The 17,246-nt window shown below is 43.7% G+C and overlaps 1 protein-coding gene across 1 annotated transcript in view; it reads right to left on the bottom strand.

Moving 5' to 3' along the window:
• The window catches only part of ATRN (attractin), an 800,866-nt gene that overhangs the window by 687,701 nt on the left and 95,919 nt on the right, over positions 1-17,246 (bottom strand). The window contains exons 4-5 of the mRNA XM_078678722.1: positions 9,536-9,664; positions 7,859-8,058 (exon numbers count right to left, since the gene is read on the bottom strand). Coding sequence (XP_078534848.1) covers positions 7,859-8,058; positions 9,536-9,664 — 329 coding nt within the window. The remainder of the gene's footprint in view (positions 1-7,858; positions 8,059-9,535; positions 9,665-17,246) is intronic.

Below are 17,246 nucleotides of genomic sequence, written 5' to 3'. Positions count from 1 at the left end.
GGGAAGGTGCGGCAGATCTTACAATTTTTTGCCTCATGTTCGGGATAAAGGCAATAAATGCAGTCCTTATGCTGGTCATCAACATGGACCCTTTTCTTCTCGCATGTTCTGCAAGGTCACCACAAGGCCTTCTTGTCAGACATCCAGAAGCTTAGAGAAAACGGAGTCAAGACTGAGAGAGACTCCCTTCCACACGACGTGCGGTGAAAATCTGAGGAGAACTGGCTCTGCAGAGAGGGTTCTAGAGGGTGCTGTAAGCTGATTGGTTGGAGCAAAGACTTTGGTCTTTTTAGCATAATGAGGTAGATAGGCTACTACAATCCAGGCCTCAGGCCTTCTCAAAGGGCCTACTACTGTAATTTATTTTTAGCGCTGCTTTTTTATATACCGTGGGACTCCCGCCTTGGCGACGGGGAATGATTCAGGCATGTGAATCTATGAAAGATACCCCAATACTGGATAAATTAATTTTCCTTCCTGCACCAATTCTTGTGCCTTCTTTTAATGCTCCTCTGGGGGATATCGAAGGAATTCCTCCATCTCAACCCAGTAAGCCTCATACCTGGCCAATAATCCTTATGTATTTGCAATTCGCCAATGAATGGCAGACTGTGCAGCAACTCGTTTGCCTGACGTAATTATAGGTTTTATTTCTTTATCAGGAGGTGGTGTGTCTGCTGTTTGTGATTTGCCCTTTAACAAGCATTTGAAACACCTAGGGAATCTGGTGGAAGCGGACCTCTAATATAAACTGGGTCAGACTGCGCAGCCGAATAATTTTTGTCTTCCGTAGGGGTAACAATGAGAGTACAAACCGGGTCTTTAGAAATATCATATGCATGGTGCATCATTCCTGATTTCATCAATGAGATATTTTATGTGTAGTGCATAGTGTCTCAAATAAAAAAAACACTTTCTCCATAGATTCTCTTTGTAGTGCCAGCCCATGTTATGCTGCTTCCCTAGTTATAAGTTCCTGATATGATGAAGTATCGTCAGGAGGCAAGGGTTTGGCAGGATACAGGTCTGGATCAGTGTCCTTGGAGGGTCGATATAATCCTGCCAGGGGTCAGGAGGTGCTTCATAATAGTCATCCTCTTCTGCATCGGCATCTGGTTCTGTCTGTGGAGAACTCAGAGGTGTAATGTTTAAAGGGTTATGTGGTGAATGAGGTACTGGAGGTACAGGTGATGGAGGTGATGAAGTTTGCCTCTTAGAAGGTGGCCCTGGTACAGTTTTTGATATTGCAGCCAGTCTCTGGGTGTATGTGGATCCACTTAAGATTCGAATCGAGTTTTTCTTGCATGGTATCCAAAAATCGGCTCCGGGACTGTTGTGCAAGCGGATTTCTGTGTTGATACCGAAGGTTTCAGAACTGAACCCAATTTCACTTTTGGAATCGAATCGGTGAAAGTCAAGGTGTTGCCTCTGCGTGGAGACGGAAGGCTTTATATGTGCTTTTGGTGACGAGCCAGAGGACAGGGCAGCCGAAGCGGTTTCTCGATGTCTACCATGTATTTATTTGTTTAATTTCTCTGTGTCTACCATTTATTTGCTAGTTTGTTTATTAATTTATTCATTTGATCACTTGGTATCGCGCACGACTCAGTCCCAAAGGAGCATCTCAGTGCTGCGCTGTACAAGAGGAGAAAAAGAAAGTCTAAAATATGTAAGTCTTCAACCCCTTCTCAGAGGAAGGGAAGTCAGGCCAAGAACTAAGGCCAAAAGGAAGTTTGTTCCAATGGTAGGGGGCAGTGTAAGAGAAAGATCTGCCCCAATATCTTGCGTTGCTGATGCAAGGAATCACCAAAAACACCTGGTCCGACAATCTCAGACGTCTAGCAGGAAGGTAAGGATTTAGTAGGGACGTCAGATAAGCTGGCCATGACATAAAGAGAACTTTGTGTGTCAAACCACAAAGTTTAAAGAAGACATGCTTCCTAATAGGCAGCCAATGAAGCTTTGTAAGGATCGGAGAAGAAGGTGAGCGCGAAGGAGGGTTACAGTTTAGTCACACAGCAGTATTCTGAACTACCTGCAGTTTTGACAGCAGGGTATCATTCACTGAGATCGGCAAGGTGTGCCCATAGTCCAGGAGACTGGTGAGAAGAGCCTGGACAAGACTCTTCCTAGTTGTGTCAGAAGTAAAGGCAGGTCTTTTTTATTAGAAGCCTAAAGGTAGCAAAATATGGCAGCAGGTAGAGCTAACTTGAGCTTTTCATGGAGAGCGATTGATTCAGCCTCATGACAAGATTTGTTTACTACCAGCTTAGGTGTAGGAGCAGAACCCAGATGTGCTGGCCACCAATCGGCTGACCATATCTCGGTGGCCTTACAAAAAAGCATGATCTCTGCCTTGTCGATGTTGAATTGGAGACACTCATCCAGACAACGACTTCATCATGCGGTTTGTGATTATACTCTTCACCTTGTCAGGATCAGGACCAAAGGAAAACAGTAATTGCATGTCATCTGCATATGACACAATCTACACCGCAGGCTCGAACGATACAAGCTAATGGCCATATAGATGTTAAAGTAGGACTCCGGCACAATCCCTGAGGGACACCCTTGTCCATATGCATAAGTCGCGACTTGAACGAATCCAAGCGGGCTGGTTGTGTTCGGTGGGCAAGGAACTCCATGAGCCAATGTAGCGACCTGCCATATACCCCTCCCAATGCCAAACCTACGAGTAAGAACAGAGGGAGACTGTGTCAAATGCTGCTGATAAATCCAACAGCACCAATATGACTGGAGTTCCAACATCATCATATTATCTGACACAGCCAATAGGGTGGTCTCAGTGCTGTGCAGCTCTCTAAAAGCCGATTTTGAGATATTCAGGATGCGATTAGCTATAAGAAAGGCAGAAAGTTGTTTATTAAAAAACCTTTTCGCAAGTACAGATAATAGTGAAATAGGTCTATAAATTGGAAAGAACTGTTGGATCAGCAGTAGATTTTTTCAGCCCCAGAGACACAGAAGTACCCTTCCAGTCCCCAGGCAGTAGCCAACGAGAAGTTTAATCTGTGACCATGGAAGCCAGGCATACTGCTTGGGCGAGCAAAGGTCCTGCAGATAACCGTACGTGGCGTGGAGAAGCAAATCCAACACCTGAGTTCTACGTCACACAGGCTACACACAGCTAAAGGATGTGGAAGATTAGAATCTAACTCATTCTCAGACGGGTAGGGAATGACAGTAAATGGTCTCAATTTAGATTTTTTTTTTAAGGTCAGCTAACTCATTGCACAGCTCTTGAGAGGCCACAATTGCAGGCGCATGCCCAGGGGGTCTTGAGGCTATTCAATACTTTATATAGCTCTTTGGTGGAGTTTGACATTAACAATTGAAGGGGCAAAGTATGTTTTCCGCGCTGCTCTTATAATATACTCTAAGCCTGGAGCGATATTCTGCTTTATTACTGAGACATTCGGTAAAAAAAAATTCTCAGGGATAGTTAAAATCACCCAATAGAAGAAACTTCGCAGAGGCCAAGGCATAGGGTGCAATAAAATCCATTAGCACCTTAGTTAACTCCTTTTTCGTGCCTGGAGGAGGTATAATAGCGCCCCTTTCCAAGTAAGGCGAGGTCCTGAAAATCAGAAATTAAAGTGGCTAGATAGCATTGGTGGCCTGGAAGCCATTTGTTTTATCGGAGCCAAAGGTTTTTGGAAGGTAGGTGTGGGCATGGAGTACTGATGGCACCTTGACCCGGCAGAAGATCATGGGGCTTCAAATCGATTTCTAATTTGAAGTCCTGGTCTTGAACCAAAAAGGCCCCTTCCTCTTCAGCCTCTGAAACTTCCAGATCTTCCTCTTCTGTCTGTCAATATCTTGTTGGCCAAAAATATTGGGGGGTGTTGGATGTCCAGTCTCTGCATCTCTGCGTCGTACCAGACGGAACCGCATAGTCTTTCAAGATCGAAACTACAGACCGGCCTCGCAATTGTCTTCTTTGTGCTCAGAAGATAAACACAAAATGCACCTTGTTAAGGTCGGTCCGTGGGTACATGGAACGGCACCACGGGCAGAATCGAAATGGAGTCTGTTCCATCATAAGAGTATCACTGATAGGGTGAATGAGTGTAAGATAGCCCAGACGGGCAAGGTCCGAAGGGTGGGATCGGAGTGCTCCGACCCAACGAGCGAGTCACTTCCGAATTTTGATACGCAAGGGATGGAAACGCATTCAGAAACAATACCAACAAGTGTAGAGTGGATCATACCGAAATCTGTCTCGAATCCAGCTTTGTAATACATGCCTGAACTAGATGGCGGGAAGAAAACAAATCTAACAATGGCATCAAGGCCCAAGCGCACAATTTCCAAGAGGAAGAGTCACTTTACTTCAAGACTCGAAAGACTTCTTCGAAGAAAAACAACTTGCAAACATATGGACACAAAACTAATTGGCAGGAGTTAGCAAAGCATGTGCATCTACAGACACACACATTCCTTGAACACTAATTTATGTAAAACGAGAACTCCAATGAGTTCAAAGGCTGCCACCTAACCCACCCAGCAACTAATGTAAAAGCTGTTAAGTAAATGCCTGTGTGGAGAGAGTTCTTAAAAAGGGGTGCAAATCAAGAGAAAGTAGTTGGAATAATCTTTCAGGAAAAGCCGCTCAAGTGGGTCAACCATCCAGGCCTCTCTAAACCTCCTTTACTTGCATTCAATGTTACTCAGCCACTTTGACTGATCAGGGAAAGCAGAACCTATCACAGACTTTACACAAATGGTGTATAAAGTTCTTAAATCTGGACTGCAGAATTTATTCCACAGTCTAGTTTAAACCATCTCAATATGTCTAACAGCCCACCCAACAAAATGTGACCATGCCGTTGTTTTATAAGCTCGCTCTAGCATTTTTGTGGCAGTCAAAATATGGTTGAAACATTACATTAAGAGCAGATGTACACGGCCTGCCCTAATTCCATCACATCTTGCTTTGATGGAATTATGATAGTATGATATTTAAATGAAACAAAATTACATACAATATAGCATCCGTATTTCGGAAGGTATATAGAAAGGTAGTTTAGATATTTTTGACAAGTGGAGTGGAAGCTTCTGTTTAGTGATCTAGTAATCATAATTTAAAGAGGCAGTCATCAACCCATCATTACCCACTACTTGCTCACTAATTTCTATACCACCAATCTAAACTCACCTTCCTTTAACTTTCATATCTGGTCAGTCAAGAGGTCTTCTTGATTCTGTGACACTAAGATTCCACATGGTATGTACGTGTTTCCGATAAAGCTTAAACCATTTGGAATTCAGTTTATTAAAGCAATATGGTTAAAGCACTACAAACTGCGGTGTTATTTTCACCCTACTTATTCTTGTTCAACCTGCATTAAAACATAATACTGATATTGGTTTTAAAAAGGAATAATCATTCAAGTATTCTTACCAGGGGTATATAACTTTTCCTTAACTATGGAAGAGAAAAGGTGTAACTGAATAGTTGCACCCTGTGTCAAGCAGAAAACGTATTTCTACTGCTTGCTGCCAAGTATAATACCACAGGATAAGGTTGCTATTGGAAAGTGATAGACTGTGCTTATAGGACATCTTAGAATTTTCCAATATATTCAACAGTACTAAATCACTCCCTTCTCAGTTGCACGCTATGCACACATCATTGCCCCCAGATTAAAGAGCATATTATAACAAGCCAGTGAATTATGAGCTACAGAAACATGTTGCAAGCCTTGGTAAATGAGTATGTATTGCCTTAAACACATTTTAAGTAATTATAAGAGGACAGTCAGGGAGACCAAACCTACGATTTAACCAAAATAAATTCAACGGTAACCTCATATTGGGCTCCTTTTTCATCATTCAGAAAAGCTGTCCCTGAAACTACAACTTAAAACCTGCCTTTTTACCAGAATTTCTAGCTACACATTAATTTCGGTTTTATTTTACAGTTCTTGTCTTCACCAGCAATTTTACAAGGTGTTGATGTTATAGACAAGAAACGATAAGGCACTATTAAGCCACAAAAAGTGGCTCATCTTTTATAGATATCAATGACTTTGCAAGCATGTGAAGAGGAACTATCTGCAATAAGAGTTTGAGGTTACCAACTTTATTGAATCTTTTTAATGGCAGCGTCTGAATTTACAGGTATGTGGAAGAAAAGAACATTCCCATAGTCGGATAGTTAACAGCTCGAATAGTCTTGCAAAATGTGTTATAATGGACTCTTCTATAGAGGACGGCAATGCAAGAGGAGGTGATTGGTATTAAGGGCTGCAAATTAGAGACTTCATGAAAAGCTTATTCAGCATCTAACTGCAGATTCTGGTTAGTAGTCTCTATATAGTTACATCAAATGAAGGCTTACTTAGCAGAGTCTACAAAAAAAATAAGAACATTTTGATGTAGTATGACACGGTTGGATTCATTCACCACAGGGTGTTGGCAATTTGTAGGCTCATATAGCTCACAATCAAATAGAATTTCCAAATTTGTAGCATACTTCACCGAATTGTACGTTTCTTTGGAGGAAGCAAATATGGCTTTTCTAATAGAAAGGATACAGGTTCCAAGAAAAAGAGTAGGTAATATGCATCTAGAGCCAAAGTATGATAGACAACTGATTTCCCTGAGCAGCTAGAACACCAGGAGACATCTGAAGGAAGGCACACTAGGACACCCAAACCATTGCATCTGGCCATTCCCCCATCAAACCAATCCCACGGCCTATTCAAGAGGCAAACCAACAGCATTTTGTTCTTGACAGAGTAGCAAATGAGTGGATGGTGCAGGCCTCAAAGATTCAGAGTGAAGTAGAAGGAGTCCAGATTACTTCCTTGAGAATTTACCACTCATGGAAAGATTTAGAAGACCTTTACCCCCTTCCATCCTGGAAGAATGGACATCCTCATATTTTACCTTCTGGAGCCAAAATAGCAGCCTCGCCTCTGTCCTTCGGCATTTGTGTACAAAATGTTCTAAAACTTTTACAGTCCTTTGCCTTATGTGCTGGTTGTGGGCGATATATACATTCTTTGTGTGGGTCCTCACAGTGGTGACTTTTTCCCCCACACAGTTTCCACATGCAGATCTTGGAAGCTTTAGTCACAGTCTGATGATTTTTAAGCATAGTAAATAGTAAAAATGATTGGGAAATGTTGAGAGAAATATATAAATTACCAAGTACATGATTGACTGAACACAGCTCAAGGAGAATCCCTTCACACGGAATGTGTGGTAGAAATCTGAATGTAAATGTAAATGTACAGGAATTTATATAGCGCAAATCACCAAGCGGTTTCTAAGCGCTTGCTTAGGGAACCCGTCCTGGTATTCCCCTGTGAAATAACCTCGGCAGGGTATCTGCAAGGTGAAAGCCAGGCATCCCGCCGCGAGGGGCCGTTGTGGAGATTAAGCAAGCTATTGCCCAGAGTCGCAGAGTGTGAACCCGTGAATCGAGTAGGCACCGGAGCGAGAATTGTCGAGTCCATGGACATTTTAGGACTCAAGACCCCGCCGAGCCGGGAATTGAACCCTGGTCCCGGGCTGACCTCTGCTTCCAGGTCTGCCTCCTCTAACCAGTGAGCCACACTTCTCCACTAAACTATGGTGTCCTGGTTTAATAGAGGTGAATGCTGTGCTTTGCTCTGAATGGCAGAGTTTTTTAAAATCTTTTTTAATGATGTGAATAGGCTACTCTAGTGACTTTGTTAAAGATATTCTGTGTATGTTTTACATTGTACAGCTCACTATGTTTACCATGACACTCCCAGCTCGACAGTGGTGATGAATCAGTATGTGAATCTATGAACCATCCAATAGTGGAGAAAGAACATTCCTATTGTATGCACAATAATCTTACCTTGCCAGTCTGCATTACACAAACACCCTTTTGTGCCGTTGCAGAAACCTCGTTCAGGTTCACCACAGTAATCTGTGCAAAATGGAATATTGCAAGATTCTCCTTTCCAGTGTTCTGAGCATTCGCATTCAACAATGGTAGTGCTGTTGGTTAACCTGCACTCTCCATGACCAGAGCAATTATTGGGGCAGGTGTTTATGCTGAAATCAAAGCAGAAAATGTATTTCAATTTAGCATATCAGTTTAGAGACTTGCTTTGATATAATTATTTGTTTATTACCACTGCACTTTGGAGGATGTCAAACAGGTCAAATAAATGAGGAAACCGGCTTAACATTGGTGGGTTCAACTAGGAATCAAACCTTTTTACAATAGAGGGATTGCTAAACTTTGCTTCACTTCCTAAAGGTCCTAATCTACATACTAATGCTAAGCAATGTGCATTGAACATTTGCCCACTTTCTATTTTCATGTAGACACTGCCCTTTTGTTACTGCCAGCTAGGTTTATAAGAATTTGCAAAAATAAAAACAAAAGATTTTCACCCAAGAACACAGATCCTTTCAAAGCAGACCGAACATTCAAGTCAGACGTAGTTGCTTCCTCGACCAGAGAAAAAACAAGCTTTTGCAAGCAATCTTAAAATGGGAATAAGACGAAATAAACTGTGAGTGTTACAAGATCTAAAAGTTTCAAAGTGCTCGGAATATTTATTGCAGTAATGTGCCTCAGAGTGATAGTTTTTGCTCGCAGATTATTCTAAAGATCAGTCAAACAACTCAGAATACTGAAGAGCACCCAACATTTGATATGTACACTATTACAGCTGCTGCTCATCACAAAGCTATAAACCTGCAGAAGCAAGGTCACCACTTAATGGCAGGTTAGTATGAGACACCCTTTTTGATTCAGATAATACTCACTTGAAGCTCTGCAGCTTTAGTAAAATGGTGGCAGGCAGGACAGTAAAACAAATACAAATTGAACACACAAAAGCAACTTCCACACACTTAGTTTGTGTGAATAATCCTGTACTGGTCCCAGCAGTTCTCATAATATACGCTGAAAGCAATTCTCAAAGCTTCCACCGACAGCTACTACCTTAACAGGAGTTTGAGTTTTCAGAGTAATTAGACTATAGATTGAAGGGACCATGCACTGAATGATTTTGATCTCGCCAGGAGCAGCAAGAGATGGTCGAGAGGCCAATCTTAAGACAAATGCACGCCTATGCAGGACGTTATGTACAATACGAATAGTTTAAAATTGGTCTCTGCTTGAATGACAGCTCTACTACATCTAGTCTTCCTGGACATCTCAGCAAATATGAACCCCAAACTAATCCCACAAAGATAATTGCATGAAGCGATGCTAATGAACTGAATACCATTATGTTAAAATGTTATCTGTTTGCATTGCAGGTGCTTTCCTTGCCTTTACTGGCAAGGCTACCAACAATGGTTACATAACAATGAATATACAGAATGACAAAGCAAATACCAAATTGCCTAATAAAATCATGCAAACAAGCATGTGTGGGGCACTACTTTGATAAGCAACAAAAAATATAACAGAATGTTACATTTTGCCAAGTTTTCGCGAATGGTCTCTCAAAATTAGGTAGACCGATTTATAGTCTCCAAGATCTGAAGCATCTGCAGAACACTCATTACTTACTTGTAACTGATGTTAAATCCTGTGAGATTGTAGGCAGCATCACTGAAAAAATGAAGCAATGCATAACCGGAAGTGGCAGCAACTTCTGGCACAGTTTCATTATTATCCTTTTCAGGAATGATAAGTCCACTAAAACAAAAAAGACAATTGTTTAACAAACAAAAAATATCCAATAGTACACTATAGTAACTTTTATTTGTCTATAGGAAAATGGCACAGAACAATGTCTAACAGTCATACAGTCATATCTGCAGACAAAAAAGGCATGCATGAATGAGCCACCAGGAAAATTGTAATGCATCCTCACGAACATTGTTTAAATATAAAAAGAGTAAACAAATACTAACTACATCATCTGGAATAAATATAAAGGTAACTGACATATCAAATGGGGTCTTTCCAGAGCAAATTGAATTACCTATGGCATGCATTTATCGTCTGTGAAAGAAAACTCATTTTATGCGCACCACGGTGAGAGTAAATAGCATGGGCTGTAATCTCTACCATCCACCCCAAAAGATCTATATCGTAACTGAAAGTGCAACAAATTCAAAATAAACTGCACTGCTGCTTTGAGCAAATACCACAGCAGAAATATCAAAATAATGACTCCGGGAAAAACATACTTGGATGTCAGATTCCAAACAGAAATGTAGGCTGAGGACACTATCGGTAATCAGTCAAAGATGTTGTAAATACGCATAAAACAAGCATTTGCAATGCAATAGGTTTCGCATTTAAAGTTTGAGCTATTGGCATTGGTAAATAATGCAACACCAATAGCTCAAACTTTAATAATGGGAGACCTATTGCAAATGCTTGTTTAATGTAAACTACAGAACTTGTGTGCTGAAGGTAGGCCAGAACTGAGAGCAAGGACACTCCAGGCTTTTGAGGCCTACCTTGCATGCAAGTTTTTCCCAAACCAGGTACTCTAGTAGAGTGGCTCCTTTTTGTGGGAGTGAACAAAGCTGCACTGAATACCAGTGGACACACTGGTATGTGTGGTGATGTTTGGCCCCTCGGCGTCGGGCCTTTACTAATGTAGGCTCTGCTCTCCTGCCCTATCCTGCGGTGGAGTCTGTCATAGTTTTTGTGGCATTTAGACCACTGCTTGACCTGGCTGGACAGTGGATGGGGGTAGCAAAGCTGTTCGAAGCTCTGTGGGCGAGTAGCTGTTTGTTAGGACTCCTGGCAGAACAGAGCTGCATGGAGAGCTGCTGGAAAGAAAAAAAAAAAGCATTGGCATAGCCAATAGGTCTCGTCTTTGGGACCTTTTAAGTGTTTAGCCAGGCAACAGTAGATGTTGTGGCACCAGGGATATTGTGCTGGATAACTAAACACTTATAAGGTCCCCAAGGCGAGACCTATTGGCTATGCCAATGCTTGTTCTTTGTTAGTACTAATACTTCAGCACGGCTGCCATACTGCTACTGTGTTACTACCAACACTACTCAGCAGGGCTGCCATATTTCTACTTCTAAGCAGGGATGCCATACCTTTACTGTGTTAGTACCAATATTTCTCAGCAGGGCTTCCACACAATTACTGGGGCAGTATCTGTTCTTCTCAGCAAGGCTGCCATACTTTTGCTGGGACAGTATCAATACTTCTCAGCAGGGTTGCCATACTTCTAATGCGTTTGTGCCAATACTTCTTAGCAGGGCTGGCACACCTTTAGTGTGTTAGTACCAATATCTCTAAGCAGAGCTGCCATACTTTAGCTGGGGCAATACCTGTTCTTCTCAGCAAGGTTGCCATACTTTTGCTGGGAGAGTACCAGTACTTCTTAGGAGGGATACTATACTTTTAGTGGCACCGTGCTGTTACATCTCCACAGGGCTGCTATACCTTTACCGGGACAGTGCCAATACTTCTCAGTAAGACGGCTATATTTTAGTGTGACAGTACCAATAATTCTCACGATGACTGCGATACTTTTTTTTGACAGTACCAGTTCTCAGCGGGACTTCTACACAAATACTGGGACAATGCCAATACCTCTCCGTGGGGTTGCTACACTTGTACTGGCATGTCATCAGCACTTTTCTGCTGGGCCTCTATACATTTACTGGAACAGTAACACCACTTCTCACCAAGGCTGCTATATTTTTACTGAAACAGTAGACGCACCTCTCAGCAGGGGTACTTCACGCCTTATGGGACAGTATCAGCACCTCTCAGCAGGGGTGCTTTACCCTTAATGGGACAGAATCAGCACCTCTCAGCAGGGGTGCTTCACGCCTTATGGGACAGTATCAGCACCTCTCAGCAAAGGTGCTTTACCCTTTATGGGACAGTATCAGCACCTCTCAGCAAAGGTGCTTAATGGGACAGTATCAGCACCTCTCAGCAGGGGTGCTTCACGCCTTATGGGACAGTATCGGCACCTCTCAGCAGGGGTGCTTTATGCTTTATGGGACAGTATCAGCCCCTCTCAGCAGGGGTGCTTTATGGGACAGTATCAGCCACTCTCACCAAGGGTGCCTTACCCTTTATGTGACGGTATCAGCCCCTCTCAGCAGGGGTGCTTTACCCTTTATGGGACAGTGTCAGCAACTCTCAGCAAGGGTGCTTTATGGGACAGTATCAGCCCCTCTCAGCAGGGGTGCTTTATGGGACAGTATCAGCCCCTCTCAGAAGAGGTGCTTTATGGGACAGTATAAGCCGCTCTCAGCAGGGGTGCTTTACCCTTTATGTGACGGTATCAGCCCCTCTCAGCAGGGGTGCTTTATGGGACAGTATCAGCCACTCTCTCCAAGGGTGCTTTACCCTTTATGTGACGGTATCAGCCCCTCTCAGCAGGGGTGCTTCACGCCTTATGGGACAGTATCAGCACCTCTCAGCAGGGGTGCTTTATGGGACAGTATCAGCAACTCTCAGCAGGGGTGCTTTATGGGACAGTGGCAGCACCTCTCAGCAGGGGTGCTTTATGGGACAGTATCAGCAACTCTAAGCAAGGGTGCTTTATGGGACAGTATCAGCCACTCTAAGCAAGGGTGCTTTACCCTTTATGTGACGGCATCAGCCCCTCTCAGCAGGGGTGCTTTACCCTTTATGGGACAGTATCAGCAAGGGTGCTTTACCCTTTATGGGACAGTATAAGCCACTCTCAGCAAGGGTGCTTTACCCTTTATGTGACGGTATCAGCCCCTCTCAGCAGGGGTGCTTTACCCTTTATGGGACAGTATCAGCAACTCTCAGCAAGGGTGCTTTATGGGACAGTATCAGCCACTCTCACCAAGGGTGCTTCAGGCCTTATGGGACAGTATCAGCACCTCTCTGCAGGGGTGCTTTATGGGACAGTATCTACTTGGTCTTAACTCTGAAGTGATGAATGGGGGTGATGAGAATTGCTTACCACTTTCTTTACTTTATCTTTAAGAGTCAAATTAATGGAGGGTGTGGCTTGGCGCCTAACGACCATGGCTGCTTAACGGAAGAGCTCCGGCGTCTGTGCGGCCCATAACCCAACATCCAAAGCCTAATCCGACCCCACAAAAAAACAAAGTGTGGATGCAGTGTGACCCGGATTGGAAGATCGCCGGGAGCTGACTGCAGAGTGCTGGAGAGTCCGGGTGACCCTGAAATCGATCCGGTAAGCAAACCACCAGAGGTGCGTCACAGCCCGGCTGAAGCGAGTCCGATGGCGTGGGAGAGCCCGGCAGGGAGAAAGTCGGGAAAGCCGTTGGCAGGGGTAGAGCGACGCTCGTAGTCCAACCAGCATTGGAACAGCTGAGGCAGCTCAGCTGCTCCGAACCAGTCGGGTCTGCGGCCATTTTGGGGAGGCTCCCCGGAAAGTGCTTCAGCTGCCGAGACAGGCAAGGAAGACCTGCCGGTGTAGAAGGCCCGATGAGCCAAAGCGCTGGAAATCGGCTTGGGAAGACAGGGAGCAGACGCCCCTTCAGATGCGGTGGCTCGAAAATGGAGACCTACCCGACAAATATACAGAGGTGCCTGCATGCGACCGTGATCAGTGAGACAGCGCTGAGGGGGAAGGCACAACGGTGCGAGTTTGAGGCACCCAGAAGGCCTTGCTCTTTGGCCAGGGAGAAGAGGCTCGAGCAGCCACTGCAGGGGAGGAGCTGTGGACCCGGCAGGCCTGGAAACAGAAGGGCGGGCCTGAACTGGTACACAATAAGGAAATGGCCTACAAGTGAACCCCCAAGGAACAAGCATTGGAAATGCAATAGGTCTCGCATTAGGAAAGTTTGAGCTATTGGTCTTATAAATTACATTTTTTTTAATTTTATGTTGTTTTTTAAAATAGCTAAATTAATAGCTTTATCATTTACAATGCCAATAGTTATAACTTTCGCAAATGTGACACCTATAGCATTTGTAATGCTACATGTTTTGTATTTACGTGACTTAGATGTATTGATATTACAAATACAATGGCTTTTAATTTTTTACATAATTAATACTTAAATAATTTATTTAATTTGTAATGTCAATAGCTTAAACTTTTGTAAATAACTTTTGTGAAGATTATGTTCAGTGTTTTTTATTGTGACGAAAATCCAAGAACAGAAGTGAAATATTAACATCTTTTTGTGATTTGTAATAAAGCTTGAAAGCTTGAAAACAGCTTGAAAGATTGAAAGAACATATTTGAACCAGTGATGCTGTGGTGGTGCGGAGTGATACTGTGGTTGCGCTGAGTGATGCTGTCGTTGCGTTGAGTGATGCAGTGGTTGCGCTGAGTGATGCTGTGCTTGCGCTGAGTGATGCTGTGGTTGCGCTGAGTGATGCTGTGGTTGCGCTGAGTGATGCTGTGGTTGCGCTGAGTGATGCTGTGGTTGCGCTGAGTGAGCCAGGGAGACACGGACACTGAGACACAAACACTGAAACAGGGAGACATTGAGAAAGAGAGGGAGAAAATAACACAAAGGGAAAACAGAGAGAGAGACACACTGACAGAGCGAAGGAGACAGACACTGAGGGTGACATTGACATTGAGACAGAGAGACGCTAATACACAGAGAAGGAGACACCAACATTAAGACAGGGAGACACGGACACTGAGGCAGGGAAAAACGGCACAGAGAGGGAGACACCAACATGGAGATAGGGAGAAAACATTGAGACGGAGAAAACAACGCTGAGACAGGGAAAAATTGAGATAAGGAGACACTGGCAAAGAGAGGGAAGGTACAGACTCTGAGACGATGAGATACCGAGAGCAGACATTGGAGCAGGGAGACCTAGACAAGGACATATGGACACTGAGACAAGAAGACAGGGACACACTAAGATAGGAAGACACCAACTGTAATAGGAGAGGGAGACACTGATATGAAGATAGGGAGACACAGAGTAGGCGATATCAACATGGAGTAGGACACATTAATACTGAGACACCAACAGTGAGACAGGGAGCCATTGGCACAGGAAGACACATACACTAAGACTCAGACACACAGATTCAAGTAGACACCAACAGAGAGAGGGGGGGGGGGGAAGAGAGAGCACTAATGCTGTGACAGTGATATAAAGTGACCCAAGAAACAGTGAGACACACAAAAGATCAGGGAACCACAAGCATGGATGCTGGAGCGGAATGACACGGGACACAATGAGGAGCAAGCTGCAATGCTGGAAAAAAAGAAACTGAAGGTGCGCGGCTGCTAAAATGAAATTGTGCCGTGCTTGTTTAAAAAAAAAACATAAAAATTGAAAGAAGCAAGGTGCAATGAAAATAACGACGCGCAACGGCAATAAGGAGAAAGGCATGCCAATGTGATTGTTGGGAAATGTGAAGCTGATCCCCTCCCACTCTCCCCAATTTTTACAGACCAAGCTACACCCCTGGCAAAAGGAGCAAATGAGTTTGAAATCCGAGTTATAGTTTTCCTATTAAGTTATACAGTTGTGTTAACTCATGGTTTTGCATATGACAATTTATGAAGGAAAATCATCCGCTCAACAAACATTCTAGTGTTAAAGTACATTGTTTTCTTGTTGGTGTGCTCAGGGTTTGTGTTTGACCGACTTATATAGCTGCGAGAAGAACGCGTGGGCCATTCCACGCAACTTTTAATGGGTGAAAAGCTGCGTTTTCACCACACACAATCAACTAAACAAAAATATGTACCCTACTTTTCAAACAAAAATTACACTGTATAACCGCATGGAAATTTTAATTGTTCATGTTAGCAACAAAAATAACACTCTATAACCGCATGCGAATTTCAATTGCTCGTGTTAGCAAAAATGTATTACATGTGATTTAAGCAGTGTACAGATGCAAACATTCCCTGCCAAGTTGTAAAATAAATCACACGCCATGAAAAAAACAAGGCTTAAAAGAGGGCAGCGCCGAAGGCATGTAGGGTCGGGGTAACCCAGAGCCAATCCGTGACTGGCATTACAGGGATGGGAGCCCGGTCTGAAAAAAAAAACTAGAGATATTTAGAAAGAGGTATTTTGTTTCTGGTCCAAAATGTGTGGTAAACATTTTGTGGTTTAATATTTAGAGACACGGCGAGCTTTGTCTGCTTGGCATTCTCAGCAGAGATGTGGGGGATGCAGCAGCCCCCGGTGGAATGCTGCTGAGTATAGAAAAGAAAGAGCGATGAAAGGAGCGAGAGAGAGACAGGAAAGAGAAAAGAGCTAAAGGAAAGACAATAGGAAGAGAGCGAGTGGAAAGACGAAGGGGTTCAGAAGGACAGCAGAATTAAGGGGAAAAGAAAGGAGAAATGATCTTGAAGAAGAAGGACGAAGAGAAAGGTCACAGGGGAACAGGAAAATGAGAGAGAGGGAAAGAAGAGCTTAGATATTCATAAGCAGAGGGAAAGGATGGGAGAAGAAGCGACAACTCAGAAGGGAAGGAAAGGGGAGAAAAGGAATGAACTACGAGGGAAGGAAGATGATGACGAGAGGTGAAGAAAGAAGAAAGGGAAAAGTTGCCTGAAGGGGAAAAAGAATAGGAACATGAAAGGAAGTACATGAAACAAGCATTTGAATGCAATCGCGGCACCGAGCTGTAACTTGAGATGTTTACAGCTAAAGCACGAGTGCCGCGGCCCGCGATTGCATTGCAAATGAGAGGTGACACCGAGGGAGGGGGGTGGGTCCTGATGGGGCGGGGGAGCGGACCCTTTGATGCCGAGGCTCAGACAACAAATGGTGTGGCACACAGATTCAAGGAGACACCAACAGAGAGGGGGGGGGGAGGAGAGAGCACTAATGCCGGGACAGTGTGTTTGACCAACTTATATAGCTGCAAAAAGAATGCGTGGGCCATTCCATGCAACTTTTAATGGGTGAAAAGCAGTGTTTTCACCACACACAATCAAATATGTCTAAACATGCTACAATCCCGTAAATGCACTACGAGAAAGTGCAGCAAATGCAGAGTGAGGTGAGGACCTCCTTGTTGTAACTCTCAATTAAAAAGAGCATCTGAGCTCTTCTAGGCTCTCTGCGCTCTGGAATATTTCGCATTTAGACACAAAAGTGAGGGCTCGAGGCTCGATGTTGTGAAGAAGCATTAAGAATGGCTTCGCTGTAAGGAGTACTTCTGTTTCATAATCATCTGCAGTGCATTAGGGCAAGAGTGATGAAGGCACACTTAAATATGTTTCCGCCGCCCAACGTAATCCCTCGCATGTGCAAAGTCAATAGTGTATTTCAAAAGAGGAGCAGCCCATGGAAGACGCTACAGTGCCTCGATGCGAAGAGTTGTATGAAGCACTACGAAGCGCTA

This window comes from Lissotriton helveticus, chromosome 2_2 (genome assembly GCF_964261635.1).
Source record: "Lissotriton helveticus chromosome 2_2, aLisHel1.1, whole genome shotgun sequence".
In the NCBI taxonomy this organism is placed as follows: domain Eukaryota; kingdom Metazoa; phylum Chordata; class Amphibia; order Caudata; family Salamandridae; genus Lissotriton; species Lissotriton helveticus.
The sequence above is the reverse complement of the archived record's forward strand: the minus strand, read 5'-3'. Positions and strand labels throughout refer to the sequence as shown.